The 25438-nt window shown below is 37.0% G+C and overlaps 1 protein-coding gene across 5 annotated transcripts in view; it reads right to left on the minus strand.

Annotated features, from left to right (window-relative positions):
• LOC131437112 (calcium-transporting ATPase type 2C member 1) overlaps positions 1-25438 on the minus strand; it is a 189568-nt gene that overhangs the window by 18885 nt on the left and 145245 nt on the right. For 4 of the 5 annotated variants that reach the window (XR_009230705.1, XM_058606263.1, XM_058606260.1 and 1 more), the window contains exons 2-6: positions 13443-13695; positions 13216-13372; positions 12874-13144; positions 12557-12794; positions 3241-4056 (exon numbers count right to left, since the gene is read on the minus strand). Coding sequence is in view for 4 of the 5 variants with exons in the window: in XM_058606260.1 (XP_058462243.1) it covers positions 3241-4056; positions 12557-12794; positions 12874-13144; positions 13216-13372; positions 13443-13695 (1735 nt within the window). In the remaining variant the exon portion in view is untranslated. Of the gene's footprint in view, positions 1-3240; positions 4057-12556; positions 12795-12873; positions 13145-13215; positions 13373-13442; positions 13696-14068; positions 14087-25438 lie in introns of those variants that run through there. The other variant, XM_058606261.1, reaches the window with a different exon arrangement.

Here is a 25438-nt window from a genome sequence, read left to right on the forward strand (position 1 = left end):
ACAAACCTTCGACAAAATGTCTCCAATAGCTACATTTTTTGGCTCGAAGTATGCTCTTGTACTTGGTTTCTAAAACCATAAGTTTTTCAAAATTCTGAGGAGTTCCTCCTCCCCGTTTTAGAAACGTCTTGCAAGCATTTTGTTTTGCGAGTTTAGCCTCTGAGCACTCTTTGTCCCACCAGGGGTTGGGAGGCCTTCTGTTAGTCGTTGGCCCAGGAAAGCGTTTAGTTTGGGATTGTTCTGCTGCCTCCAGAATCGAACAAATGAGGAAGAAGATATTTTTTGCTTCGACATCTTTTTGCTCGGCAAAACTTTTCCTTCTTGGTAAGAAGAATTTCAAGGTAGACCACATCAGGATGATCTGATTCACTCTTTTTAATTTCAGTTTCAATTATAATAGCGCTTTCTTCTGTTGTCAGGTTTTATTCTGAATGCCTTTCTTTTCCTCCTCATCTTTTATTCTTTTATTTGGATCAGGGAAAAGCCCACTGGAATTAGTTTCTGTCAAACTTGTTCTCCAGCAGACATAAAACCTCCTCATCTTTTGCATCAATAGATCAAAATCATCCAAATGATACATATCCTTAAGTTTAGTGCTAAATCTAATGAGACAGTAACATAAGAAACGATTTCTTGATAACATTACGTGATAAATGAAAGTCGAAAGAATTGAAACATTTGTTAAATATGCGGCACATGCTAGCAAAGGGCTCGTTATATCCATAATTAGTTCTAACATAGGGAATCCGAAGAAAAAATAGGAAAACTACGACGTCGAATGTCAAATTGTATCAATTGCAAGCTCTATGTGCTCTTCAAAATTTAACTTTGTTTCCAGAACACCCAGGTCTTTAACGGACGATGCGCGTTCGAGAATAGATTGTGGAATATTATAGTTGAACTTGAATACAGACTTTCTGCTACTAAAAGAGATGACGAAGCATTTAGTGGCATTCAAACCATTTTGAAACATGAAATATGAAAGTCATCGGCGAACGATAGTTTATACACTTGATCGAAAAATCTGTTGAAAGAGCAACTTGTATCACTCGAGATCGAAGAGCATAAAATCGAATTTTTTTGTCCACTGAAGAAAACATTTGCTAGAACCGCCATAAATTTTAGTTTTATCAAGGTGAAAATTCACCAATTCGGCCTGCTCGACCAATTGCTGAAACGTTCGCTCATCTTTAATTTTTTAGGGTTTCATAAAACTCACAAGCTTAAAAAATTTGCAAAGAATTTTTAAATTCGCGCCATAGAATCAAAATCTTAGCAGAAAACGCGTTAAATCCACGAAATCCGCGTGACCGTAACAACCCTGCAATATAAATCGAAAGCTTGTGATATCTATTCGACAGTTTTGCGAAGGGTAAGGCGTCAAATATAAAATCGATCCGATAAATCGTGAAAAAAAGGGAAAAAAAGAAAATCTGTCATTTACAGTTAGGCTCTATTGTCGTGCGACTTTCGAATTGCCTAATACGAAGAATGTTGAAACAAGAATAAAAGAAAGGCTGTATACAATTGAACGACTTCAACAAAAATAATGGGAACAAATTTTCAATTTCATAAATAAATAACTTTTATTTCATATTACAGTATTGCATGTCAAAATAAATTATTCTTTGTGTAGCAACTTCTTCACCAGACCGAGCGGGTCAGGTAGCTTGGAAAGGTAGGGCTTCTCGATCTTCTCCGGTACACTGGTAATAGTATAAGGAACTTCCACGAGTGCCGGTACCTGATAGTTTATTTTCTGTTGCACCGGTTTGAAGACATACTTTTTGTACGGCACCTCCTTAATCACTTCAACCTGTTTAATGACTTCCACGTGCTTCTTAACGGGGACATGCTTAATTTTCTCCACATGTTTGATCACCTCATACGGCACTTCTACCTTGTCGATAATGACCTTCTCGATCGGCACCTCTTTGATCACCTCAACCGGCCGCTCAATGAAAATTTCCTTGGTGACCGGTACATGCTTCAGCACTTCAACGGGTTTTTTGATTTCTACCACTTTTTCCACGGGCACTTCTTGTATTATGGTTTGTGGGACGTGTTTGACAATTTCTTCTCCCTTCGTGAAGTCTACCTTCACGAACGGGATGGGAACTTTTTCGATGTAAGGGGAAATCACTGGCACATGCAGGTCGTGTGCATTGGCGACTACCGCCAGGACGCAAAACGCTATCAGCTGATATATAAATTATTAGGTTAGGAATATAAAGACACAGAAAACTGCAGAATTGTTTACTCACCACCTTCATATTGTACTTTCAAATTTCTGAACTGTATTGCTTGAACTTGATGACGGAAGTAATACTGTTCAGAGCGTATGACTTCGTTTAAATAGTTTCACAAATAGTGGATAGGAACCCGTTTGAAGCGAAGAAGAACCGCAACAAAAATTTAGGGGTTCATCCATCCACAAACCTGTGTATCAAGCAAACAAAGGAAAATTGACCTGTTGTATCAGGTATAAAATTTCTCCATAACATTACAACAATCCACTATAAAATGACTTGACTTGTAGGAACCGATATCAGTCACAACGAATCGTTCCAACCAACCGAACCTACTGCAGTAGAATAGAGATGAAGTTTGTAAGTATTTCATCAAAAATTGAACCGATAGTGAGTTTAACAATGATTTTCTATCTTCCAGATAGCGCTGATAGGATTATTCGTTTTAGCCTGTGAGGCTAACATAGTTAAGGTGGATGTTCCCGTACCCATAAAAGTGCCAGTGTTGGATATCAAACATGTCGAGAATAAGGTTTCTCCCATTAGGGAAGTCAAAGTGCCTGTCATTCAAAAGGTCCCCGTAGAGCACACAATACCGCACATTCAAGAAGTCCCGTACATCAAAAAGGTACCAGTGGAACATGAAGTCAAGGTATTCCGTGATGTGGAAGTCGTTCGAGAGGTGCCCGTGGAGAAAGTTGTTCACAAACGGGTGGAGGTCCCCGTTCCAGTCATCCGAGAAGTCGAGCTGATCCGAGAGGTGCCTGTAGTGCAAGAAATTCCGCATGTAAAAATAGTAAAAGTGATCAAGGAAGTGCCCGTGGAAGAAATTATTTACAAAGATGTGGTTATTCCGGAGACACACGCGGTCGAGGTTCCGATTCATGTTCCAGTTATTAAAAAAGCAATTAAACAAAAGCCATCAAAACTGGCGAACCTGTTGCATTTAGATGGATATTTTGGAAAATAAAAAATGTAAAACTCAACTTACCGATCGCCATAGCCGTTTCTTGTGCATCACCGGTTAGCATTTTCACCATTACTCCACTCGATCGTAATATTTCAATTGATTCTCGAACCAGTGGTCGTGGAGGATCTGTGATACCAACCAATCCCAAATATACCAAGTCTTGGAATGATGATCCTTTCGCAAGTGCCAAAACTCGTAAACCTTTTCGTCCGATTTCATAAGCTTCCTGAAGAAACTCTGCCTCATTTTGTTTGCTCAGGGCAATGGCCTGTCCTCCATACCAAAACTTAGTACACTGTGGTAGAACGATCTCGATGGCTCCCTTAACGAAATAGATTTCCTCCTTGTTGTTTGCATACTTGTGTACAGCTTTTACCGCCATCATTTTCTGTTCCGAACTGAAAGGGTACTCCTGTATTCGCAGAAAATTGTCCGCTGCCGAATACTGTCCATTTTTCATAGCTACAGCCAAAAGTGCACCTTCGGTCGGTTGTCCCAGAAGAGTGTCATTCTGTATGATTGCGTTATTACAGACAACACCGGTCTCCAGCAGCTGATTGATACTACGCTTAGCGTTCTCTATGCTGTTACAGTCACGAATGTGTATTTCGCCATTATCGTTATAACCGGCACCGGTCACATCGGCCATGTAACCATCGGAGGTAATGATGACCGTAGTAGTCATCTCGTTCTTCGTGATCGTACCCGTTTTATCGGAACAAATAACCGTAACACAACCCAGAGTTTCCACCGTAGGTAGTTTTTTCACTATGCAGTTACGTTTTGCCATACGCATTACACCGAGAGCTAAGGTGACCGTGACTACAATCGGGAGACCTGTCAGGGAGAAATAATATGATATGTGTTACTTGATTGGCGATATACAATGCTGGCTTAAAATTACAATGATAAGGGAATAATGGTTTTTTACCCTACAAGAATTAAGATACTAAACATACCAAGTCAGCGAATAGAAAATGTTGCCTGAGAACTTTACATACCCAGATATAATCAAATACGGCCGCTGCCAATTTTTAGTAAGGTTATCCCGTTCAACATATCCCAGATTCAAACCAGAGGTGGAAATAAGCAAATTTTTTGATTCACAGTAAATAAAAATATTCAGTATTATCTCTTCATATCACATATTGTTTGTAGATATTATAATTAATTTTGAAAAGAATGAATTTTGATGAGATAAATTATGGTTTTACTTAGAATTTAAAAATGTCTTCATCGTTATCAGTATCACTGTCTGATTCGGAATCAACATTTCAACAAAGTTAGACTCGTTTTAACGCTACACTCAAACCTGCTTAATGAACGAGGTTTGAAGTTCAAATAGCTGTCACTTAGGGTTCCGGTAATATTTTGGTATGAGTAATGTAAACGTCAAAACTGATTATCGCTCAATTTTCTAGGACATGGATTATCCGCAATACCGTCGTGGTGGAGTAATATCATCAATAAAAACAGCTATTAATATTAACATGCACGCTGCGATGAATAATAATTATAATGATAAAAAAACCATATCCAATTACAAAGCGTGCTATGCAGCTGATTATTACCCTATTTAGCTTAAATATTATACACAGAAGTAACAGGAATGCAAGATTTTGCTAAGCCAATTCGAATGCATCATTCAAACGTTGTGCTTCTGTTACTTCTATAAATCAAATTCATGTGAAATAGCCTTCTATTGGGTTTAATCTAAATAGTGCATGTACATCATCATCAACATCAACCAGTTGGAAGTAAAACAAAGATTATCAATGTGATTACGATCCAAACTGATTATTTTCATAAATCCTGCATCTAGCATTATTTTCATTGCAAATTAAGTAACAGATTGCGAATTCGAACACGGTTTTTATGTTGAAACTTCGTAAACCGTGCGGTAACGAAACCAGTATTTCTTTCCAACTCTGGTGATAAGGACTCTTAAAGGAGCATTCCTGAAAGTTACAAATTGGCAATTTTCCCAAATTTGAGCACCCTTCACATTGACAAAAATGATTGTTGTACATGCTTCTTTAATTTTCTTTATCACCCATTACTAAACTTCCAAAAGATACAATGGAAATTTTCCATCCTTAGTTAAAAATTCCTGTATTCCGATTCTAGACGTAAATCAATCGGCACTCAAGTCCGATTTTGTTCATGTGTGATTTTCTTCCACAATGCTCATAGCTGATCAAATCGTCCAGTGATTTGATCTTACAGGAATCAGTGATAGTAGCTCAAAATTACTACCAATTTTGTGTGACGGAAAATCAGTATTGATTTTGATCGATGTGATTCAACGATCACTGATCAACTGATCTTAAAAGGATTGGATCAGTATCAAAGATCACTTTATGTAAAGGAAAAGATCACAAGCGATCATCGATTTGATTCAAGAGTATTTTCGAAGTTAACAGTTTCACTGCCCGTGAATGTCAAGAATTCAACTGCAGGATCTTTTACGTATGGGTATCGCTAACTATTCGTAGTTTCTCAGCAAAACGTTCATTCAAATGAGCATACAAATCAAACTCAACCAAATTTTTTAAATATATTTCTGATTCTATTAATATATTCAACATATAACGTAATATATATGTTGAATATATTAAAACGTCCCGGGTTGGCGGTTCAATGCATAGGACGCTGGTCTTACAAGCCAGTTGTCGTATGTTCGAGCCTCGACCTGGAAGGATTGTTAGTGTCAGTAGGATCCATAGTACTAGCCATGCAATGATTCTGTACACTAAGAATCGGCTGCGAAGTCTGTTGAAACAGAAAGGCCAAATTCCACAAAAGGAATGTAATGCCAGGACTTTGCTTTACATATAACGTAATTCGAAATGTATGTGTGAGATCAGTTTTGAAGTTTTATAACCGTTTTGTGTTTATTTATCTGCCAGTTTTATTTTTTTTTTTTGCTGAGTCGGAAGTTGGATTTGAATGAAAATTATTAACAATAACTTCGTTTTGAATCTAAGTTCGTTAAAATAGATCGATACTAGTTCCGTTTTGAAGTTATAAACCACTATAATTTTAGATTTTTACATCTTGATTAAAATAAGCGATAACAACAAAAAAGTTTTCTGAGGCCTAATACACATATTCAAGTTAACATGAATAGACATGAATGAAACATTAATTTCCTAAACTTTTTATCAAAAAATCTATGCTTGTGATACTTTTTGAAACATGGCAGATTTCAAAAAGTGATTGAGCGTTATATGCTAACTGGACAAAAACTGGACAAAAGAAGAGGAAGTACAATTAGAGGAGCGCAGCGAGCAAGGTGGATCGATCAAGTGGAGGGTGATCTCAGAAGCATCCGTGCCTTGAGTGGCTGGCGACGAGCAGTCATGGACCGAGTTATGTGGAGACGTATGCTTGATACACCCCAGGCCTATAGCTGTTAGGTAAGGTAAGTACTGGACAAAAAACTTTGAATGAATTAACCGGATAAAATCTTAGCCGGCACTTTCAGAGCAAATGTATTGATTTTTGCATGAAAAATTTACAGATTGTGCACTGTTGGTATGGTATGATATCAAATTTAACAGTTCATTGTAAGTGAAAACTAATAATTGAGGAATGAATAATCGCTGTGTTTTTCAATACAATAAAATAGCGATATATTGTTGGATGGGAATTTTTTATTAAACGTTTCTTGATACAGGAATTCGGCCCTCTGTACGTCGAGCAAACCTGTCAATAGCTTCATCAATAAAACCGCTTTGAAGTTTCAACTGAGACAGCAATTTGTTTTCAACTACCATAAGCATAAGCTACTGAAACCTCCCCTGAAGGTATGCATACAAGCTCTCACGGAGCCAAACGTGAGAGAGAACAACAAATCTTAGAGCTGAGCTGAGTAATTCCCGCTTTTCTTGAATCTATGCAGGAACACATGTGCATGGAAAAGCCACTCACACAGTGACAAGAGATACCTAAAATTTGAAGTTAGATGTAAATAAAATACATGTAAATACACGCAATTTCGACGCACAAGACGAAGTACTCGAGTTCAGAGCGCCACGTATAGGACACGGCAATGCGATAAGAAAAGATCGCTTGGCTGTCATTGACCAGCAAGTGCAAGTAGTTCAGGGTGATTTTGTGTATAATATAATTAAAATTACTAGCGTGATTACTATATTTAATTCTAGATCATATTTGAATGTTTCTATGTATGACCACCCAAACAATTTTAAATAAATTATAAGGTGGTGTTGAGCCCGGATTTTGAAGAAGTAGATAAAAAAGCTTTAGAATGTTTGAATAGTTACAGATACAAAATATAGGATTTAATATTGTTAAAAAATTGTGTAAATGTCATATTGTGATCGGGGACTTATCGGAGAGTTAATTAGCACATGTTGCGACGCGCGATGTTCATGCGACTTATAGTACTCGAACCTCATTTTTGGCTAAATGCGCTGTGAACGTACGAATCGTTGTACATTCATATCTGCCACGGTACATACATAAATGCGCGAATGAGTTTTTGTGAGAGCATCGCCTGCGCATGGTTGTCTTCTGAGAACAAATTTGTCACAGCGCAATAAAAAGAGAGCGTACGCATAAGATCTGCTGCTACTCTGTGTAATATACAGTTCGAACAATTTAAAAAATAATCGCAATTTTAGTTTTCTTACCAGTTTTTTTAATTCACGGTGTTCGGTTTTTTGATTTACAAACGGAAATCTTGATTCACATTTTCGTGCGCAAAATGGGCTTATTTCCATCTCTGATTCAAACGTACAATATAAGAAGTTGGTTCATGAAAACTAAACTATTTTTTAGTGTACTTTTTTGTTTTTAATTTTGAATTGAGAAGATTATTTGTGTGCATTATGATATTTTGTTTCGTTACCTGGATCAAAAATTCATTCACGCATAAATCTAACGGCTCATACTTTACATCATCTCCAAATCGAAGATAACTTGATACATTCCTGCACTAAGGCGTCCAATAGATAACCCGTTTTTAACCAAGTACCTTGCCTTTAGAACAAAGTTTGTAATGTTTATCAATTTTTCAAACTTCAGAATTTTACTAAAATATTGTTCGAATTACAATGCGCAACAGGAGTGAATAAATCCATTATGAATCTCAACTAAAATCATTAGTTAAACTTTTCATATGTATCAAATCTTGTTATTATCTGAGAAAGGTATGGAATGAAAATGTGATTCTCACGTTAGAATTGATGAGAGGCAGGAATTACCTCTAGACTGGTCCTGCCCGGAGTAAAATAAAAGTTAATATCAATCTCCTATTGGAAACCAGCCCCTGTGTGGCCGATACTTTGTTTAGTAGTGCTGAAAGTGTTATTTATTATAAAATATTGTTCGTAAAATTTTAAAATATGCAAGTGCCGGTTGCTGAGAGAATTTGCCACTCAAAAATGAACGATTATGACCGATCAAAGCGTCATCTGCACATCATTGTTGGCGTTCTAAAATTCAAGCATTATGGAAATAGTTTGTGATCTTTGTGTCGGACGAACTTCGAGAAGGAAATATAGTGTCGTCCTTCTAAAAGTGGTCCATACATTGAAAATGTTTCATTTTTTAAATTGAAAATGCTGCTGTTTTGTAATATAAAAATTTGGATTAGACTAAACACCGCAGATTTTCCAAGGAATATTTTAGTTTAAGTTTCTTTATAAAATTTACTCACTGTTTCTCGAGCTCGGCATAATGAAATGCCGAATTAGATCGGCAACACAACATTTTACTGATAATTCAGTAATTCACATGCTCTTTCCCGAAAATCGTTAAAGTAATATCATGATATCTCGGTAAAGCGCGTTTTTTTACCGAAGTTTGGTATAATATTATACTAAACTTGACAATAAACAACAAAAATACCGAGATCAGCAAAACCGTTTGCTGAGCTTTCGAACAGTGAGTTAGCTTTTACTGAAACTCGGTGAGACACTTATCATCTATAGTCTCTTGTCGAATGTGCCAAACACCACGTAGCCATTGCTGGTGGAGCGGGAAAATAATATATATTGGATGAAGGTAAGACATTCTTATATTTCTTGAAAAGATAAGTGAAATAACAAACTCTGCTTTTCAAACATACTTACAAAAGTCTTCTTATTTTCAGGTAGAAGCGTTGAGGAGCACTGGAAATAATTGTCTTTAACCGTGATGTTTTCATTTGAGATTTGTTTTGTTTTTTTTTGTATACTCACGGAACGACTAAAATTAGCTCTGCGCCTAATTCGTATTACTGTTTTTGAAAGAGTTGATTTTAATAACAAAATTTCCAAAATAACTATGAAAATAGTTAGAATTGAGAATTTACTTTGCTGAAAAAAACTCTTATTTTTAAAGAATGTGTTTAGTTGGTGAGTATCCTGGACACAAACCAGCAATATTTCAATCCAACACAACTGATATTTTACATTGACAACTAATTTTGCTATTAACATCAGAAAATTTGCTTCTATTTATCCATCACCATAATTACTGAAGGACAGCACAAAGAAAACAAAATGAGATTGGTTTTATTAACAAGTTTATTAACCAACAACTCATGAGAAGTGTCAAAGCAAAACAATCCATTAAAAAGCTAAAAAGGACAGTCTTGTTGAAACTGCTTGCCAATTGTTTTGATGTTTTTCGCATATGTTACGATATATTCATATCATATTTCTAAACCGATATGTAAAAATGACGTAAACTTTTAGTGGAAAGTGTATTTATTCAGAATTAGTGCGCATTTGAAGCGATTGTGCGTAATAATATTTTTATACGGAACAGTGAAGTGAGTTTCGAATGTTGCACTCTAATTGTATATGTCAAATGATATTTTTTGTATCTACCAACCTTCCGGGCTACGCCGTCCGGTGTACTACTTGTATTCGTTTTTTTGTTTTCCGAGTGCTCAAAGTTTTCAGTGAAAGAGTGTATTTCGCGAAGTCGAATGAAAAAAACAGCGATTCAGAAGAAAAATGTTCAAGAAGAAGTTTACGTTTCGTTCATGTCTTTTTCTCCAATACAACATCGTATTTATACCTGCCAATATAGAAAAGACAACCGCGACTGAATTTTTTTTTGTCGGTAGTAGTGTGCCATCTAGTGGCTAGTAGTCATTACGGTGTTAACGTTTTTTCGGTGACAGAGCGCCATATAGCTGCAAAATGCAGAAGCCGATTCAACCATTTATGTTGGTTGAAAACAACGTTTTATTTCTCTAATTCAACTAAAAAATTAGTTGAATGGAAATGAAGTGTGCCTTAGCTAAGAAATGCTATCACGTTGAATTGATGAATTCAACTAAAAAATAGCCATTTCAACAAATATTTTATTATTATTAAGGGAATGAGAATTGAAAAATCTAAATTAGCAAAAGTAAGATTTTTTATAGTTGTCTCAAAAAATAACTAACTAAAATCAGAAAATCAACTAATTTTTTCGTCAAAATGCTGATTTCGGTCTTTCCGTGCTGCATTAAAATTGACATTAATAAAACACTCCCTTTCCCCAATCTTAGCTTTTGTGAGATTCAGTTCATACAATAATAAAGAAAAATCCCTTCTACGTTCGATTACTGATGACGGCAATTCATTATTCGATCATAATCGCTTTTTGCTGAGCTAACAGCAGAATTGCTGCTGAGAAGTTCGGCAATTTGGTATTGCCGAGATTCTCAGTAATTATTATTTTGCCAAGATGATTACCGATCTCTTCACTTTGCAAATCTCGGCGTTTTTTGCCGAGATTCAGTAATAAAATTTAAGTGCGTAGCTTTTGTAATATTAATTTCATACAAAAATAAAGAAAAATCTTTCCTTTTTTCGATTACTGATGACTCGGCAATGCATGATTCCATCCTGATAACTTTTGCCGAACTGACAGCAAAATTTCGTCTGACAAGTTCGGCAATAATTGACAGTTAACAAATTTTGGATAGCCGAGATTCTCAGTAATTCTACATTTTGCCGAGACGATTACCCTGCACTCGGCTGTGCAAATCACGGCATTTTTTTGCCGAGATTCAGCAAGAAAATTTAAGTGTGATATATAGTTGATAAATTTTACTATCAATAACGATTATTTTTTTCTATTTAATCGCAAAGTTTAAACGATGAAGATGCGCGCGTGAAGTCTTTTTCGTGAATAAACGAATAGCGGCACTTCGGACAGCTGGCTGTCTGTAGTTATACGAGTTTCTGAAAGCATTCGTTCCCTGCAAATACTTATCAATACAAAACACGATAAAATTTCAACGCATTCTCGGTAGCCAGCCGGTAAAAAACACGTAATAATATTATCCGAACATTCATTAATAAACTATTCCTTCCTGTGATGCACGTGAAAATGCAGAGGATTCCTTGGTTTCTAGTAGCAAAATGCATTGAACTAACAATCCTTCCCTTTCCAGAATTTTAGTCGGTATTGCTCAGTATGCAGGGATCAATGCTATTTGCACAATGTGAATCAGGAACATATCCATTTTGTTGTTCCCTTTCTGTGTATTTTTGCCTTGTCAGATATTACCCATGCCACCATCAGTGTGCATCCTCTCAATTAAGTAAGGATACAGATAAGTCCTGGGACCGCGACAGCATCATTCTCAAAGGTTGTGCTAATGCCCAGGGAAGTTGAACTTTTGTAATCAAATTTTATTAAACTGAAACTAAAGTTGAATTTCAGTTTTGAAGCTACAGTCATTAAAATCGACTTAGCTAACGAGAATTACGAAAGATCCCAACAATCACAATGGCGATAGTTTTTAAGTCCATGTAAGGTTTTGATGCTGTAAGTAACAGTTCAAAATACATATATGTATTGTAACGTTTTATATACTTAGGAAAAGTATAGTGACATGACAGTGAAACAGTAGAGTTCAATCTTAACTAACAAAGTGAACCATTCGAGGAACCAGGAAGAACAATTTAATTTTCGGAATAAGGTAGCGTCTTTTTGCTCCCAGTTCATCTTTTTGATTTAGAGAAGGCTCGCTACATTCAGGTTGCTGCCATGCTTCTAATTTCTGAAACAAGATTAATTTGAGTTTGAATAATAGAAAACATCAAGCATGGGGTGTTGTCAAATTACAGATATAATATTTTTGTTCTAATTTTATGCTAGTTTATCCAAATCGTTAGATCTCATCACTTTTTTTTATTTTGCTGAACAAACATACAAATATTATTAAAGTTTTTAAATTGCAGAGTAAAGGCAGTATATGAGAAGGATAAAACGTATAGTGAAACTAACTTTCTTTTATTAATCAAGAACCATGTTTCGTAAATTGAATTCTTGTCTTTTTTAGACGAACCTACATTCCTCATTGGAAATTCTAGTCACTTACCTTCAGGTATAGCAGCCACCGCTAAGCTCACACTGATAGTAAACATTTCTACCAATGGTTTAGCCTGGATCCATCCCAGCAGCATGATAGCACCGATGATGCAAAACGAGTAAAAGCTCAGCTGTGCTCCCAGAATATCCATCGATTTCTGAAGCGGTGTTTTGGGAGCTTCCTCCGCTTGCATCATCTTGAATACTTCCCCAAACTCGCTCTTGTCAGCTGTGCTAACTACGATGCCCTACAAACGATAAAAAAGGACCGAAATTAACATCATGTCGACACTATTCCCTGACATTCTGCCAAAAGAGAAAACCTACCTTTCCGTTACCACACCGCACCAGGGTACCCATGAAGGCTATGTTTTTCATGCTCGTGTGGTGATTTTTTGTGCTATGCACATTCAGAACAACTTCAGTGCTTTTGCGAGCCGGTTCCGTTTCACCGGTGAAGCTCGACTCATCGATTGACAGATCGAAGCCTTCGAAAATTCTAATATCAGCCGGTACTCGGTCACCTACGTTGAGATATACTATATCGCCGGGAACGAGATTTCTCGCTAGGAATGTTTCCAGTCGTCCTTCTCGTAAACTATAGAAAGGTTAATGTGTAGTAGAAACAATTGGTCAACGACTAAAATAATTCATTAATATAACATTTACCAGTGGCATTCTGGTGGAACCAGTTTCTTCAGTTCCTCTAAGCTCTTCTCAGATCTATATTCCTGGATGAATGCAACAGTGACCACAATAATTATCGCTATCGTAATACTGGCAGCATCATCAAACTGTCGCATACACGCACTCACCAACGCCGAACCTGCAATTGGCACATTACATTTATTACGTATGCTGCTGATGTACGTAGATAGTACTAGCAATGCGCTTACCTAATAGTAACAATATAAGTGGATTCTTAAACTGCTGGACGTACTTCATCCACGGAGGTTCGTCATCCAGTGCATTAAGCTCATTGTAGCCGACGATCTTCGAACGGCTGTTGGCCTCGGACCACCGCAACCCCGTGCGTATGTCTACCCGGAGGCGTGCGGCCACTTCCTGAGCCGAGTAGGTGGAAGCTTCCGCGGTGGACAGCAGCATCTCTTTGAGTTCGTCCGGATCACCCGGAGAGGTGCCGTCACCCTGTGAACGAAAACGAAATAATAATTAGTATCGAATGATTCTATTAGGACAATAGTTGTTTCTTCATAAAAATAGTATCAATTTTTGTTAGTTATCTAATAGGAATGATTAAATAGTATAATAAAAATCAAAGCGCAGAACAAGGAATAGTTAGAACGCCGCCTTGTGTTGTTCCAAATACACTTTTCGGACACTTTTACTGTTTGGTTTCGATTGAATAGCATAATATGGTTAATTGGGATGTTGTTAGCCACTCACAAATTGTCTGCGATAGAAAAAAAAAACCGCGATGACGCCCCTACATAAGTGAAAGTATTAACTGGTAACGGTTAGAGAAGCATCTAAGCGTGAGAGGTGATGAAAGCTCATTAACCTGTAAAACACCGAACGTGCGATAAGATCTTTTCATTGCCAATAGAAATCGTCAGCCTTATCACGACTAATCATCAACTGTACACACATCAATATGTAATTTATTATTTGCGCTCGTTTTCAACAGGTTCGAATGAAACTGAGTCAACAATTAGTTGGTCTCGACATGTGCCACTCGATGTTAGGTCTACCGTTGGTAAAGGCAAGATCGGTTCAAACAATGATCAATTCACAAAATTTATAGTCATCAGTTTTACACCTGTTTTGTGGACATATAATAGACATATAACATATGATAGAAGAGTGAAAATGACACACACATATATTCATCAGAATTAAATCGATTATCGGAGACTTTTCTGGGCATGAAAAACTACGTATGAGTTATGATTTACTGAATTCGCATTATTCAATTTTGTCTCCCGCTGCGAATGCTCGGTCGTTCCTTACATTCCACCCATCAAATTTTGAACAATTGATTTTCTCAGTGTATTTGTTGATTTTACCCTGATTTTCTTCAACGCCAGCTTTGTTTCAATAGATTTGAGATGTTTGCGAATTTCACGAAAGTCCAAAATTTTTCAATTGGTTCCGGTGAATTTGATAAATTCATATCCTTTGGCACTCAATTGACTTCGTTGGCATTTCGAGCGTTGTAGCCGGATGCTAGGTCAGACCAAAACAGAGTTGATTCTTTGTGCTTTCTTATAAATGGCAATGACTATTCCGGAAGTGATGAGGGGTGTGCAATTTCACCACATCCGCAAATTGCGTGTCAGATCAGAAACTTATTAAAAAATTGCGATAATTTCTCCCATCGAAAAACCTAAGGAACATCGAACTAAGACTTGGTAACGAAATATACTTGTCCAGGAAGTTGACAGACATCGGTCTTGATGTGAGTAAGTTGAAATATCGAACAAGTAATCATTTAGCAAAAATACATCATTGAGACTAAATTCGAACAAGCAAACTTCGAAAAAAAACATATTTTGTTTCCTATCGTTCATTCGGTAAAGATGTTTGAGAAATTGTGTATCCCTTTTTGGTTTGTGTATGTTGAATAAATGAGAATTTATGGCAACATTCCAAGATAAACAGATTTTTATAACTGTAAAAAAATTTGCGCTGTTTTGAAATGATAAAAAAAAATTTATATCGCAAGGCTTCGCGGATTGATAATGGAGGCACTATCTGAATTGCCGTTTTGACAAAATTACCAACACAAGTGGTCTATTGGTCTGTTCGCTGTACGGCGTGCAGGCTCATTTTGTTGGAAATCAAAGGCTTACAAATCATTTTTTTTAATTATTTCCAGTAACATAATTTAATTATATACAGCCAAAACATTTCATTCGAGCTTCGATGACAGGGTTCTGGTTGTTATTTGGACGCAGTACTGTCACGATAGCTTCGACTATATTCACGTAGAGTGAGCACAACTGACACAGTTCTCGATTAATTTTTTAAAAGGGCGTATAAGCAAGTGACAGTTTCTCTTTAATCATTCTCTCTTTCGATCATTGTGCTGTGATTAAAAAGATTTTCTTTGATATCACTATTCTGTTTGAAAGTCGAAAGTTTTGGGTATCATTTCATGCAAAGAGTTGAGTGATAAACTTGACAGAAGTAAATGATATACTGTACACAAGATTTACTCAAACTTTCAGGTTTCTTACATATATGGTTAACACATTACAGATGATGTTCGGAATGCCGGTTTTATCGAATATAAAATATAAAAAATATAACACATTCTGAAAAGGTTTGATGTGACAATCACGAGTACCTTCTTGAGCCTATTATCTATTTATTCAAACTTGAAAAATGTTAGCTTTTATTTATCGGTAAAAAAGCAAAGTCTTGTCATTACATTCCTTTTGTGGAATTTGGCCTTTCTGTTTCAACAGACTTCGCAGCCAATTCTTAGTGTACAGAATCTAGAATGGCATGGGTAGTACTATGGATCCTACTGACACTAAGAATCCTTCCAGGTCGGGGCTCGAACATACGTCGACTGGCTTGTAAGACCAGCGTCCTATGTATTGAACCGTCAACCCGGGAATTTATCGGTAAAGCTATGTCTATTTATAATGCGGTATAATAATTTATCTGTATCTTGGTAACGAAATGACGTACAAATAAGGTTCATACATTAAAACAAATCACTGTACTTTGAGGAAAAAACATCCAGAGACAACTTCCTGTGCTAGATCCACATTTTGGTCATCTGAGTCACGTCTTGAGCCGTTTTTCCACTCTTCTGCACATAACTATGCAAACCAGCATTCAGCTTCTTGGCAACTTCATGTGATAAAACGCGATATTTTGGGAGAAATTATCCTTATACTTTTCCATCATGCTCCAGGTTCATAATCCACATGCGCTTGAACCTTTCTAGCATAGTTTTCACACAAATATACTATATGTATATCAATATGGATCACTCTTGCGATTCACAAGGGACATCACAGTAAAGTGCGGTGCAAAAAAATAACTACACTACAAATTTTTCAATGCAAATATGACAGCTTTCCCAATCAGTACACTGAACCAAACAATTCCAAATATATGAAATATTTCTCGATATACACTGCACGATAAATAAGCTGATAAATAAGCTGTAAATACGGTTTAGACTTGCAATCTGATACTAACTAGGAAGAGAACACATTGTTTTATAAAAATCCCTATTTATATAAATGTGCGTGAAATGTGCAAGCAGAATTAAACAAATTAATCTTAATACTAATTCCAGAATTTGATTAACATTTCCGAATTAAGTATTACAATTTCTTGATTTGAAAAATTAATCCATTTGTATTCATGTTTATTGTGATAATGATTAAGGTTCCAGTGATTACACACAATATTAGGTTGTTTAATAAATAAATAAATAAGTGCTTCAAAACAAAATAATTTAAAAACAAACTTTCTATTTGTCGAGTTTTTGAATGATTCGTCTGTTGAGTGAAATTCAACTACTTTTTAGAAAATAAGTATCGAAATCTCAAATTTTGACTAAAAGTTTAAACTACTCGCAAAACAGCTCACAGCAAGGGGCAGATCGTTTATGATAATTTTCTTTTACATTCTAACTTTCCCGGAGAGAAAAGATAATGTGCAGTTAACTTAAATTCAATATCATGACCGCAATGAAAAAAATATCGCAATCAAAGTAACTTGTAATACACCGTTCATTTCATTTTATTTTTGTTGATATATTCTATATATCAGAAGTGATATGCCAAAAATCGCCCTCACAGCCTATAGGTTTCGTCTTTTCAGCACTATTCATAACATTCATGAGCAAAGTAAAATACTCCTTTATAACGCTTGAAAGTGACGACGATAGATCTAAAGAAGCGCAAATCTACATTATTTATTGACGACATTTACATTCTTCAGAAAAAAACACACTTAAATATAAAAAAAGTTCACACCTCTACGTGGGCATCATTCTCAATTATTTTTGACATTTCACTTCTGGGTGCACGCTAAACACAAACTGCTAAACATGACTGAACTAATAGCATTTTTAGTCACGAGATGGTGTTACTGTGATGTCTTTTTCGAATTGTATTGGATTCGTTAAAGGGATCCATATTGATATAAAAAATATTTGTTTCACAGCACGATGGGTAGCTCAAAATTTTTCATGTAAGCTTGTATTCAACTTTAACTCTTTCTCGGGTCAGTAAATCATTCTGACCCTATGTGTGGCGTTTAGAATTGAACCCAGTTGAGCTGCGTGAAAGACAATGGTCTTATCCATCACTGTGCTATGTCAATTCCTTTTTCATGTTAGTGTATAATTTGTTTGCACATGTTTCCACTCGATTCACTTCCATCTGGACCACTAAAATCCACCCAACTACGCAACTCACAAGGATTTATAGAATACATGTTATGTATATTTTGGATGTCGGTAATATAATCTGATACGAAAAGATGAAGTTGTTTTATGCCAGCTGGAGAACGAAGTAAAACAAACTCATTACCAGTGGACTTTTTCTTGCTTCAAATAAATTGACGATAGACTTTGAAAGGGAACTGTGCAAAATTCAATTATATTTTTCCAGGACAAACAAGAATAGCCAGTTTATAGGGAAGAAATCTTCGCACTTGAAGTACATCAAGTATATCAAGTTTTCAACGATATCACTTTGTGATAGTAGCGAATACAGTGTAGTAATCAACAAAAAGGTAAGTTATTTACTATGAGTTTACTGAAGTATGTTTACAGTTGTTGATATCTAGCACTTGACTATACTGTTTATATACTAACAGAAAATTAGCGTGACATTTTAGTTTCCACGTATAAAACCGGTATTTAGTTTCTACGTATAAAACCGCCATTATTCGGCAGAAGTTTGCACTTAGAACAACCATTCTATTATTATGCGTCAGTTTTTTCAATAAAACAATCGAGATGTAGAATGTCATATATTTTCGAATCCGTGAGTGTTTAATGGAGGGTCTTGTACTCACTTTGTTATGGGAAAAAGTTCTACGAGAACTGAAAATTTATATCTAACGTTCTCATGTACGAACCCGTACATGTTATTGTTTGCGGAATAGTTCAGCTCCTTGCACTCTGATAACTGAACTACTTGTTCTGTTGAATTCAACTTGTTGGACTTTCGTTAAACTTCAATCATACTTGCTGCAGCACTTAAAATCAATGTTAACAACACACTTAAAATCAATACTTAACAACACTATCTTCTTGGAGTTCCTACATTAAGTGGCTGATGACTATTTTGATAAAATATATAAGAATGAATCAATTGTACTTGGAATATCTTTCAAAACTGATCGTATTTTCGAAGTAAACGAAGCTTCAATGAAGCAAGCTATCACCCGAAGTTATCGAAGATAGGAAAGACAATGTACTGGCCAATGACAGGAGGCATGATGCAAACGTTTCGTGCATGTCCTTATTGACGGTTGTCCTAACGCGTTTTGCTTTCTCTGCACCCAAACGAATCGCATATGAAGGGCCACGTAGTAAATAAAAATACCTGTCAGCAAATTGGTTGCATGTTAGTTTTCACAGAACGATTCACATTTAACCAGGGTGTGGGCGATGGAATGATTTTCATTTGTGGTTTGCGGTGGCGCACTTGTTTTCGCTGATATCAACTACAGTAGAATGAATATATTCATTTTTTTGTTTTCCAATAGAATGATACTGATGTCATCCATATAGATGATAGAAACACAATTTCACAGATTGTAGCTGTTGTTGTTCGACGTTTTTTTACAATTATTGTATCACATTGTTTGTTACATCGATGAAAATCATTTTCATGACGCATTGGTTTTTGATGATATTGGATTTTTTTAACCGATGTTTTTCAAAAGCATGTGATAGTCATTAGAAGTGATTCGATATAAGGTTAGAAATTACTGTAATATTCACAACAGTAGTCATTAAAAAGAAACGAAAAGGTCTTCAAATCAAAATCTAGTCGTGAGAACTAGCGCGACAAATATATTACATTTCTCACAACGATATAACGGATTCAATTCTAGAACCGATACTAAATTTCACACGCATTAACCCATACTTGGGGCTGCAAAATATACATTTATTACCAGTCGAATAACCAGCGTGTTCGGCAGCGATAAGAAACAGTTATCGTTTCCCCTTTCGTCGGAAAAGTTTCGTGAGCCTTTCTGAGACTGAGTCATTCTATCGCCAGCAGAAGTATACAAAACAAACTAAGGGACAGTTGCCACAAACTTGTTTCCGGTTTTACACTAGCTAGCACATTTGGGTTCCTGACTGGGTACAACTTTTGCCTGTTAATACACCGGATTATGGGTTGAAATTCACAGCACCAACCAAAAACACCGGCTCCAATGAGGAAAATTGTAGACTGATTGAGTGAGCGATGATTGTGCTGGGAATGAACGAGGTGTTGGTTGGATTTAACTAAGTCCGGCTGGGTAAATATTAAACATGTTTTGAAAGAGTTGTAAGTGAATGAGAGTAAATCATATTTTGTGTATAAGTAAATATTATTTTCAAATTGGTTGCAACGTATGTCGTTTCACGCTTTTAATTTCCGGGGACATGATGTTGGGCATAGTTAACACTTTCATTGAATATTGCTATTTATTCGCTCATTGAATGCTAGGAGACTATCCGATACAAATCATTTTTTCGAGGTTATGATGTATATTAAAAAAACTGAAGTGGTTTGATGCAAGCTAGTGAAATAATTAGGTTCGTACCATTTTTTTATATATAACTAACTATAACTTTTTCAAAAATAGTCATAGAATAATAAAGTGCTCTGTAGTTTTATGTATTCTTACAAAATCTAACGCTTTGTAGAATAAACCATTTCTGAGGGATTAATCTGAAAAGAGTTGAATGAAAACGTCTAACGGCTATACACAGATAAAAATATGTTGTAAATTTACATCTATTTTCATGCACATATTTGGAGCAGGCAATTAAACATAAAGTTACTTTACAATTCTTTACGTTTCAATATAATTCAATCACAGTTCGCTTTCTCATCTCATCCAAGTCAATCGATAAAACAAAACCGCTTACGTTCGGGACAGAAGAAACCAAGTACAGTATTGTGTAGTGAACAATAGAACGACCTCGAAATGAGTGAACCAAACGAACAAAAGCTACCACCGACACGAAAGAATACAATTGTTGTTGACTTCAGACAGTGCAAAATTCGACCTTCGATACGAGAACTTGAAGGTTTGCTTAAGGAGCAAATGCATCTTGACATTAAACGTGTGCATTTACTTCAATGCAATAAGACCAATAATGTTGTTTATATCCAGTTCTATAAAGAGTTGGATGCAATACAATTCGCTAAAGACAATAATAATGTGCACTATGTGAAGCACGAGAACATTAAGTACAACATTCCAGTATATATGGAAGATAGTGCTATAGAAGTGCGGGTGCATGATCTTCCCTCAAGCGTCATCGACCCTTATATTCGCAAAACAATGTCCCAATACGGAGAGATTCTCTCTATCGAAAAAGAAAAGTGGAAGAATTTTTTCCCCGGTATTCTAAATGGCGTACGTTTGTAACGCATGCGCTTAAGGAGGCCTATACCTTCTTATATGACATTCGGACAGGATACAAGAATCCCGTGCAAATCACTTGTTACCTATGACAATCAGATGGCCACATGTCAATATTGCCAAAAAGCTGTTCACTACGGTAAGCCATGTGATAAATCGGACAAGGAGACCACCGATGCGGCAATGAATGACGAGACGATCCGCGAACAAACTGCCCCTCAATCCTCGCAGGAGGAAAATGGAAGCTCCTCTCCCCTTAGAAAAAGGGTGACAACGAGATCCAATACAAAAAAAATATCTAAAACCTCAGCTAAATCGACCACGTAAAGCTTGTACGCAAATAGACCTGAATAAAATATCTTTTAAATAAAAAAATATAATTCAATCGCAAAACTAAGCATTAATTGAAAGATACAGTGCTATTCATTGAAATTTCAATGGATTCCAATTTAATTTTGCATCGATGATGGTTTTCGATCAAACTTTCGATTCAACCCATGTCTATTTTATGTTACAATTGATTTACATGTCGTTTAATTTTCATTATTTCTGTTTGTGTAGTTAGTGAAATGATTCGAGCAAAGTTACTACAAATTACAATGTCTACAATATTGTTGACGCAAACTCTATATCTGCCAGTAAAACGTTATATATTCCAGTAAAAAGTTCTATTCGCTGAGGCTGCTCGACCATCCATGGAAGTTGTCCATTAATGTCAACTTCCCTTTCTGAGCAGCCTAGATAGCCGTGTAGTGTCGGTAGCGGTTTCCCAACTGGCTAAGAATAATGCTACGGTCCACCTGTACCGGTGATATAAGTCCACCAAACAGGTAAGCCGTGTGGCATCCGGCGGAATTATTTTCTACCAAGAATTGATCCACTGGTCTCCTGTTCCATGTCGTAAAAGGCCACAAAAATAGAAGTCAAGGTGTATTTCCGTGCCGAGGACTGAATGGCTGCGGGAGGTTAAACAATGCAGTCGTGAACGGAATATCTTGGGTTTTTCCCTTACTGGATACACGCAATGCTTAGCATTCGACTTCTTTGTTCATTGCTTCGGCAAGCAGATATTAGAAAGCTAAGTGCCTGTGGGTGTCCTCAAGGTGGTGTACTATCCCCACTTTTATGGGACCTAGTCGCTGATGGTTTGTTAAGGAAACTTAATAACCTTGGATTTCCGACTTATGGTTTTGCCGACGATTATCATATATTGATGACCGGTATAAGCATTAACGCTTTCTTTGATTTAATGCAGCAAGCTCTGTGCTCTGTTGAACAATGGTGTTGTCAGTTTGGATTATCTGTATATCCGGGCAAAACATCAATGGTCCTTTTCACTCATCGTAGCGTAATCACAGGAGCTCGTCCGTTACAGTTATTCGGTTCAGAGATCACTGTGGTTGATCAAGTTAAATACGTCGGGGTTATTCTTGATTCAAAACTGAATTGGTCTGCTCACATTGACTTCGGGATTAAAAGAGCTTGCATGGCTTTCGGCCAATGCAGACGAGCTTTTGTAAAATCATGGGGATTCAATCCCAGATACATTCATTGGATCTACACAACTATCGTTAGACCAATTGTAGCATACGGATGTCTTGTATGGTGGCAGAAAGGAGAAGTTGCGACAGTTTAGTCAAAGCTAAATCATCTCCAAAGAATGGTCCTAATGGCGACGACAGGAGCATTCACGACAACTCCTACTGCTGCTCTAGAGGCGCTACTGTGCATTAAACCACTAGACGTGTTCCTAAAACAAGAAGCATTATCTTGTGCATACCGTCTTAAGCTTACAGGGCTTTGAAACAGTAACCCTATAGACTATGCTACTAGCCACACGCGCTTGTGGTCTCAAATGGTTACCTGGGATGAGTATTTACTCGCTCCTAGTGACCCAACTCTCACATGCAGTTTTCCTTTCAAAACATTCAAGCTATCCTCTTCGTGAGGAATGGTTGACTGGTTATTTGGTACGACAACTTGATGAACACATAGTTTGTTATATGGACGGTTCTCTTTTGAATGGTCGTGCTGGTGTCTACTGTCGTGAAATGAGGCTAAAGCAGTCTTATTCACTTGGTAAATACTGTAGTGTGTTCCAAGCAGAAATCTACACGATTCTGTGTGGAATACAATCGGCACTTCAGCAAAGAATCTGTGGTAAACGAATTTATTTTTATGCCGACAGTCAGACAGCTTTAAAAGCACTCAGTTCGAATGATTTACGGTCGATCGCATGTCGAACTCAAACTAAAGACCTTAGTATCTCAAATGCTGCTTACTTCTTATGGGTACCCGGCCAGTCTGGTATTACTGGAAATGAATTGGCTGATGAGTTGGCTAGAGCTGGTGCAACGAATGATTCTCGTTTGTCCGGAACCAGCTTTACCACTTTTAAATAGTTGGATAAAGCACAAGATTCGATCATAGGCTGCATCCAAACATTCGTTCTTGGGCAGCATCCAAACATGTCAGCAACTGGCGCAGCTTGCAAACTTGCGCTCAAACAAAAGCATTTTAACCAGATTTAAATCTGGAAATGTCAAAGTGTCTACTGTATTTTTCCAAGCATCATTGCAGTATTCTGGTCAGAGCTCTGACTGGACATTGAAAACTCAATTATCACATGGTTACTGTACAACGTGCTGAGTGTTATTCGTGTGATTTGTGTGAATGCGATGACGGTACTTCATATCATCTGATATGTAACTGTCCCGCATTGGCGCAACTACGTATCCGGGTTTTTGGTTCTCCATACAAGGTTGAGTCTGTGTATGCGGAGCTAAAATTAAAGGATATATTGTTATCGTTTCTCACCCAATGTGGTAAGGAGCTATAGTCAGAAGGGTTCATCGTTCTTCCTGGAGTGAATGAATCCTTTCTGTATTCAGCGCTAAAAGGTTTTAGGCAGATTGTTTGGCATCCTTTATGGGATGCCGAAATTACTTCTGTTCATACATACTGCGAATCGTTCTGCATTCTTCCCGGAATGCAGAATGGTGTCGCTATTGTAAAATCTCTAAATTCTCTCGGGGTTTGGAGGTTTTATTACCCGTGCATTTTGGTACCTGCAGATCGTTCAGCGTCCTTTCGGGGATGCAGAACGATTTATTTCTTTATGTTTTGTGCCGTTTTCCCACCTCACCCACTTCCCGATTCCCTTCCATGTTCCATCAGAAAGTTGATGAGAAACTATGCAAAGCAAAGCCTTGGTATTACATTCCTGTAGTGGAATTTGACCTTCTGTTTCAACAGACTTCGCAGCCGATTCAGAGTGTACAGAACCAGTGCATGGCTGGTGCTACGATTCTACTGACACTACGAATCCTTCCAGGTCGGGGCTCGAACATACGACAACTGGTTTGTAAGACCAGCGCCCTATGCATTGAAGCGCCAACCCGGGAAGACTATGGCAAGGCACAAATCTCCAAATAACTAGGGGAACGTGCCACTTGAGCCAATTAGTTCTGATTTCTGATAAATGTTCGCATGAAAAAGAATCCAGTGTAACACAAACAGCTGCTGTGAAATACAAGAGGAAATCGAAGCAGTTCGTAAGCAAGCGAATGAGTCGCTATGAAAAGGTCAATAATGTCGAAAATAAGGCTTCCGCATTTCGAGATGCACTAAACAATTAATAGTGAAAAAGTGAAAAATGAGTAAACCAAACGAACAAAAGCTACCGTCGGTACGAAAGAATACAATTATTGTTGACTTCAGACAGTGCAAAATTCGACCTTCGATACGAGAACTTGAAGGTTTGCTTAAGGAGCAAATGCATCTTGACATTAAACGTGTGCATTTACTTCAATGCAATAAGACCAATAATGTTGTTTATATCCAGTTCTATAAAGAGTTGGATGCAATTCAATTCGCTAAAGACAATAATAATGTGCACTATGTGGAGCATGAAAACATCAAGTACAACATTCCAGTATATATGGAAGATAGTGCTATAGAAGTGCGTGTGCATGATCTTCCCTCAAGCGTCATCGATCCTTATATTCGCAAAACCATGTCCCAATACGGAGAGATTCTCTCTAGCGAAAAAGAAAAGTGGAAGAATTTTTTCCCCGGTATTCTAAATGGCGTACGTTTGTTTCGCCTGCGCTTGAGGAAGCCTATACCTTCTTATGTGACATTCGGTCAGGATACAAGAATACCGTGCAAATCACTTGTTACCTATGACAATCAGATGGCCACATGTCAATATTGCCAAAAAGCTGTTCACTACCTTAAGCCATGTGATAAACCGGACAAGGAGACAACTATACCAAAGGACAACGGTGCTTCCTTCACA

The sequence above is a fragment of the Malaya genurostris genome, chromosome 3, assembly GCF_030247185.1.
Source record: "Malaya genurostris strain Urasoe2022 chromosome 3, Malgen_1.1, whole genome shotgun sequence".
Lineage (NCBI taxonomy): Eukaryota > Metazoa > Arthropoda > Insecta > Diptera > Culicidae > Malaya > Malaya genurostris.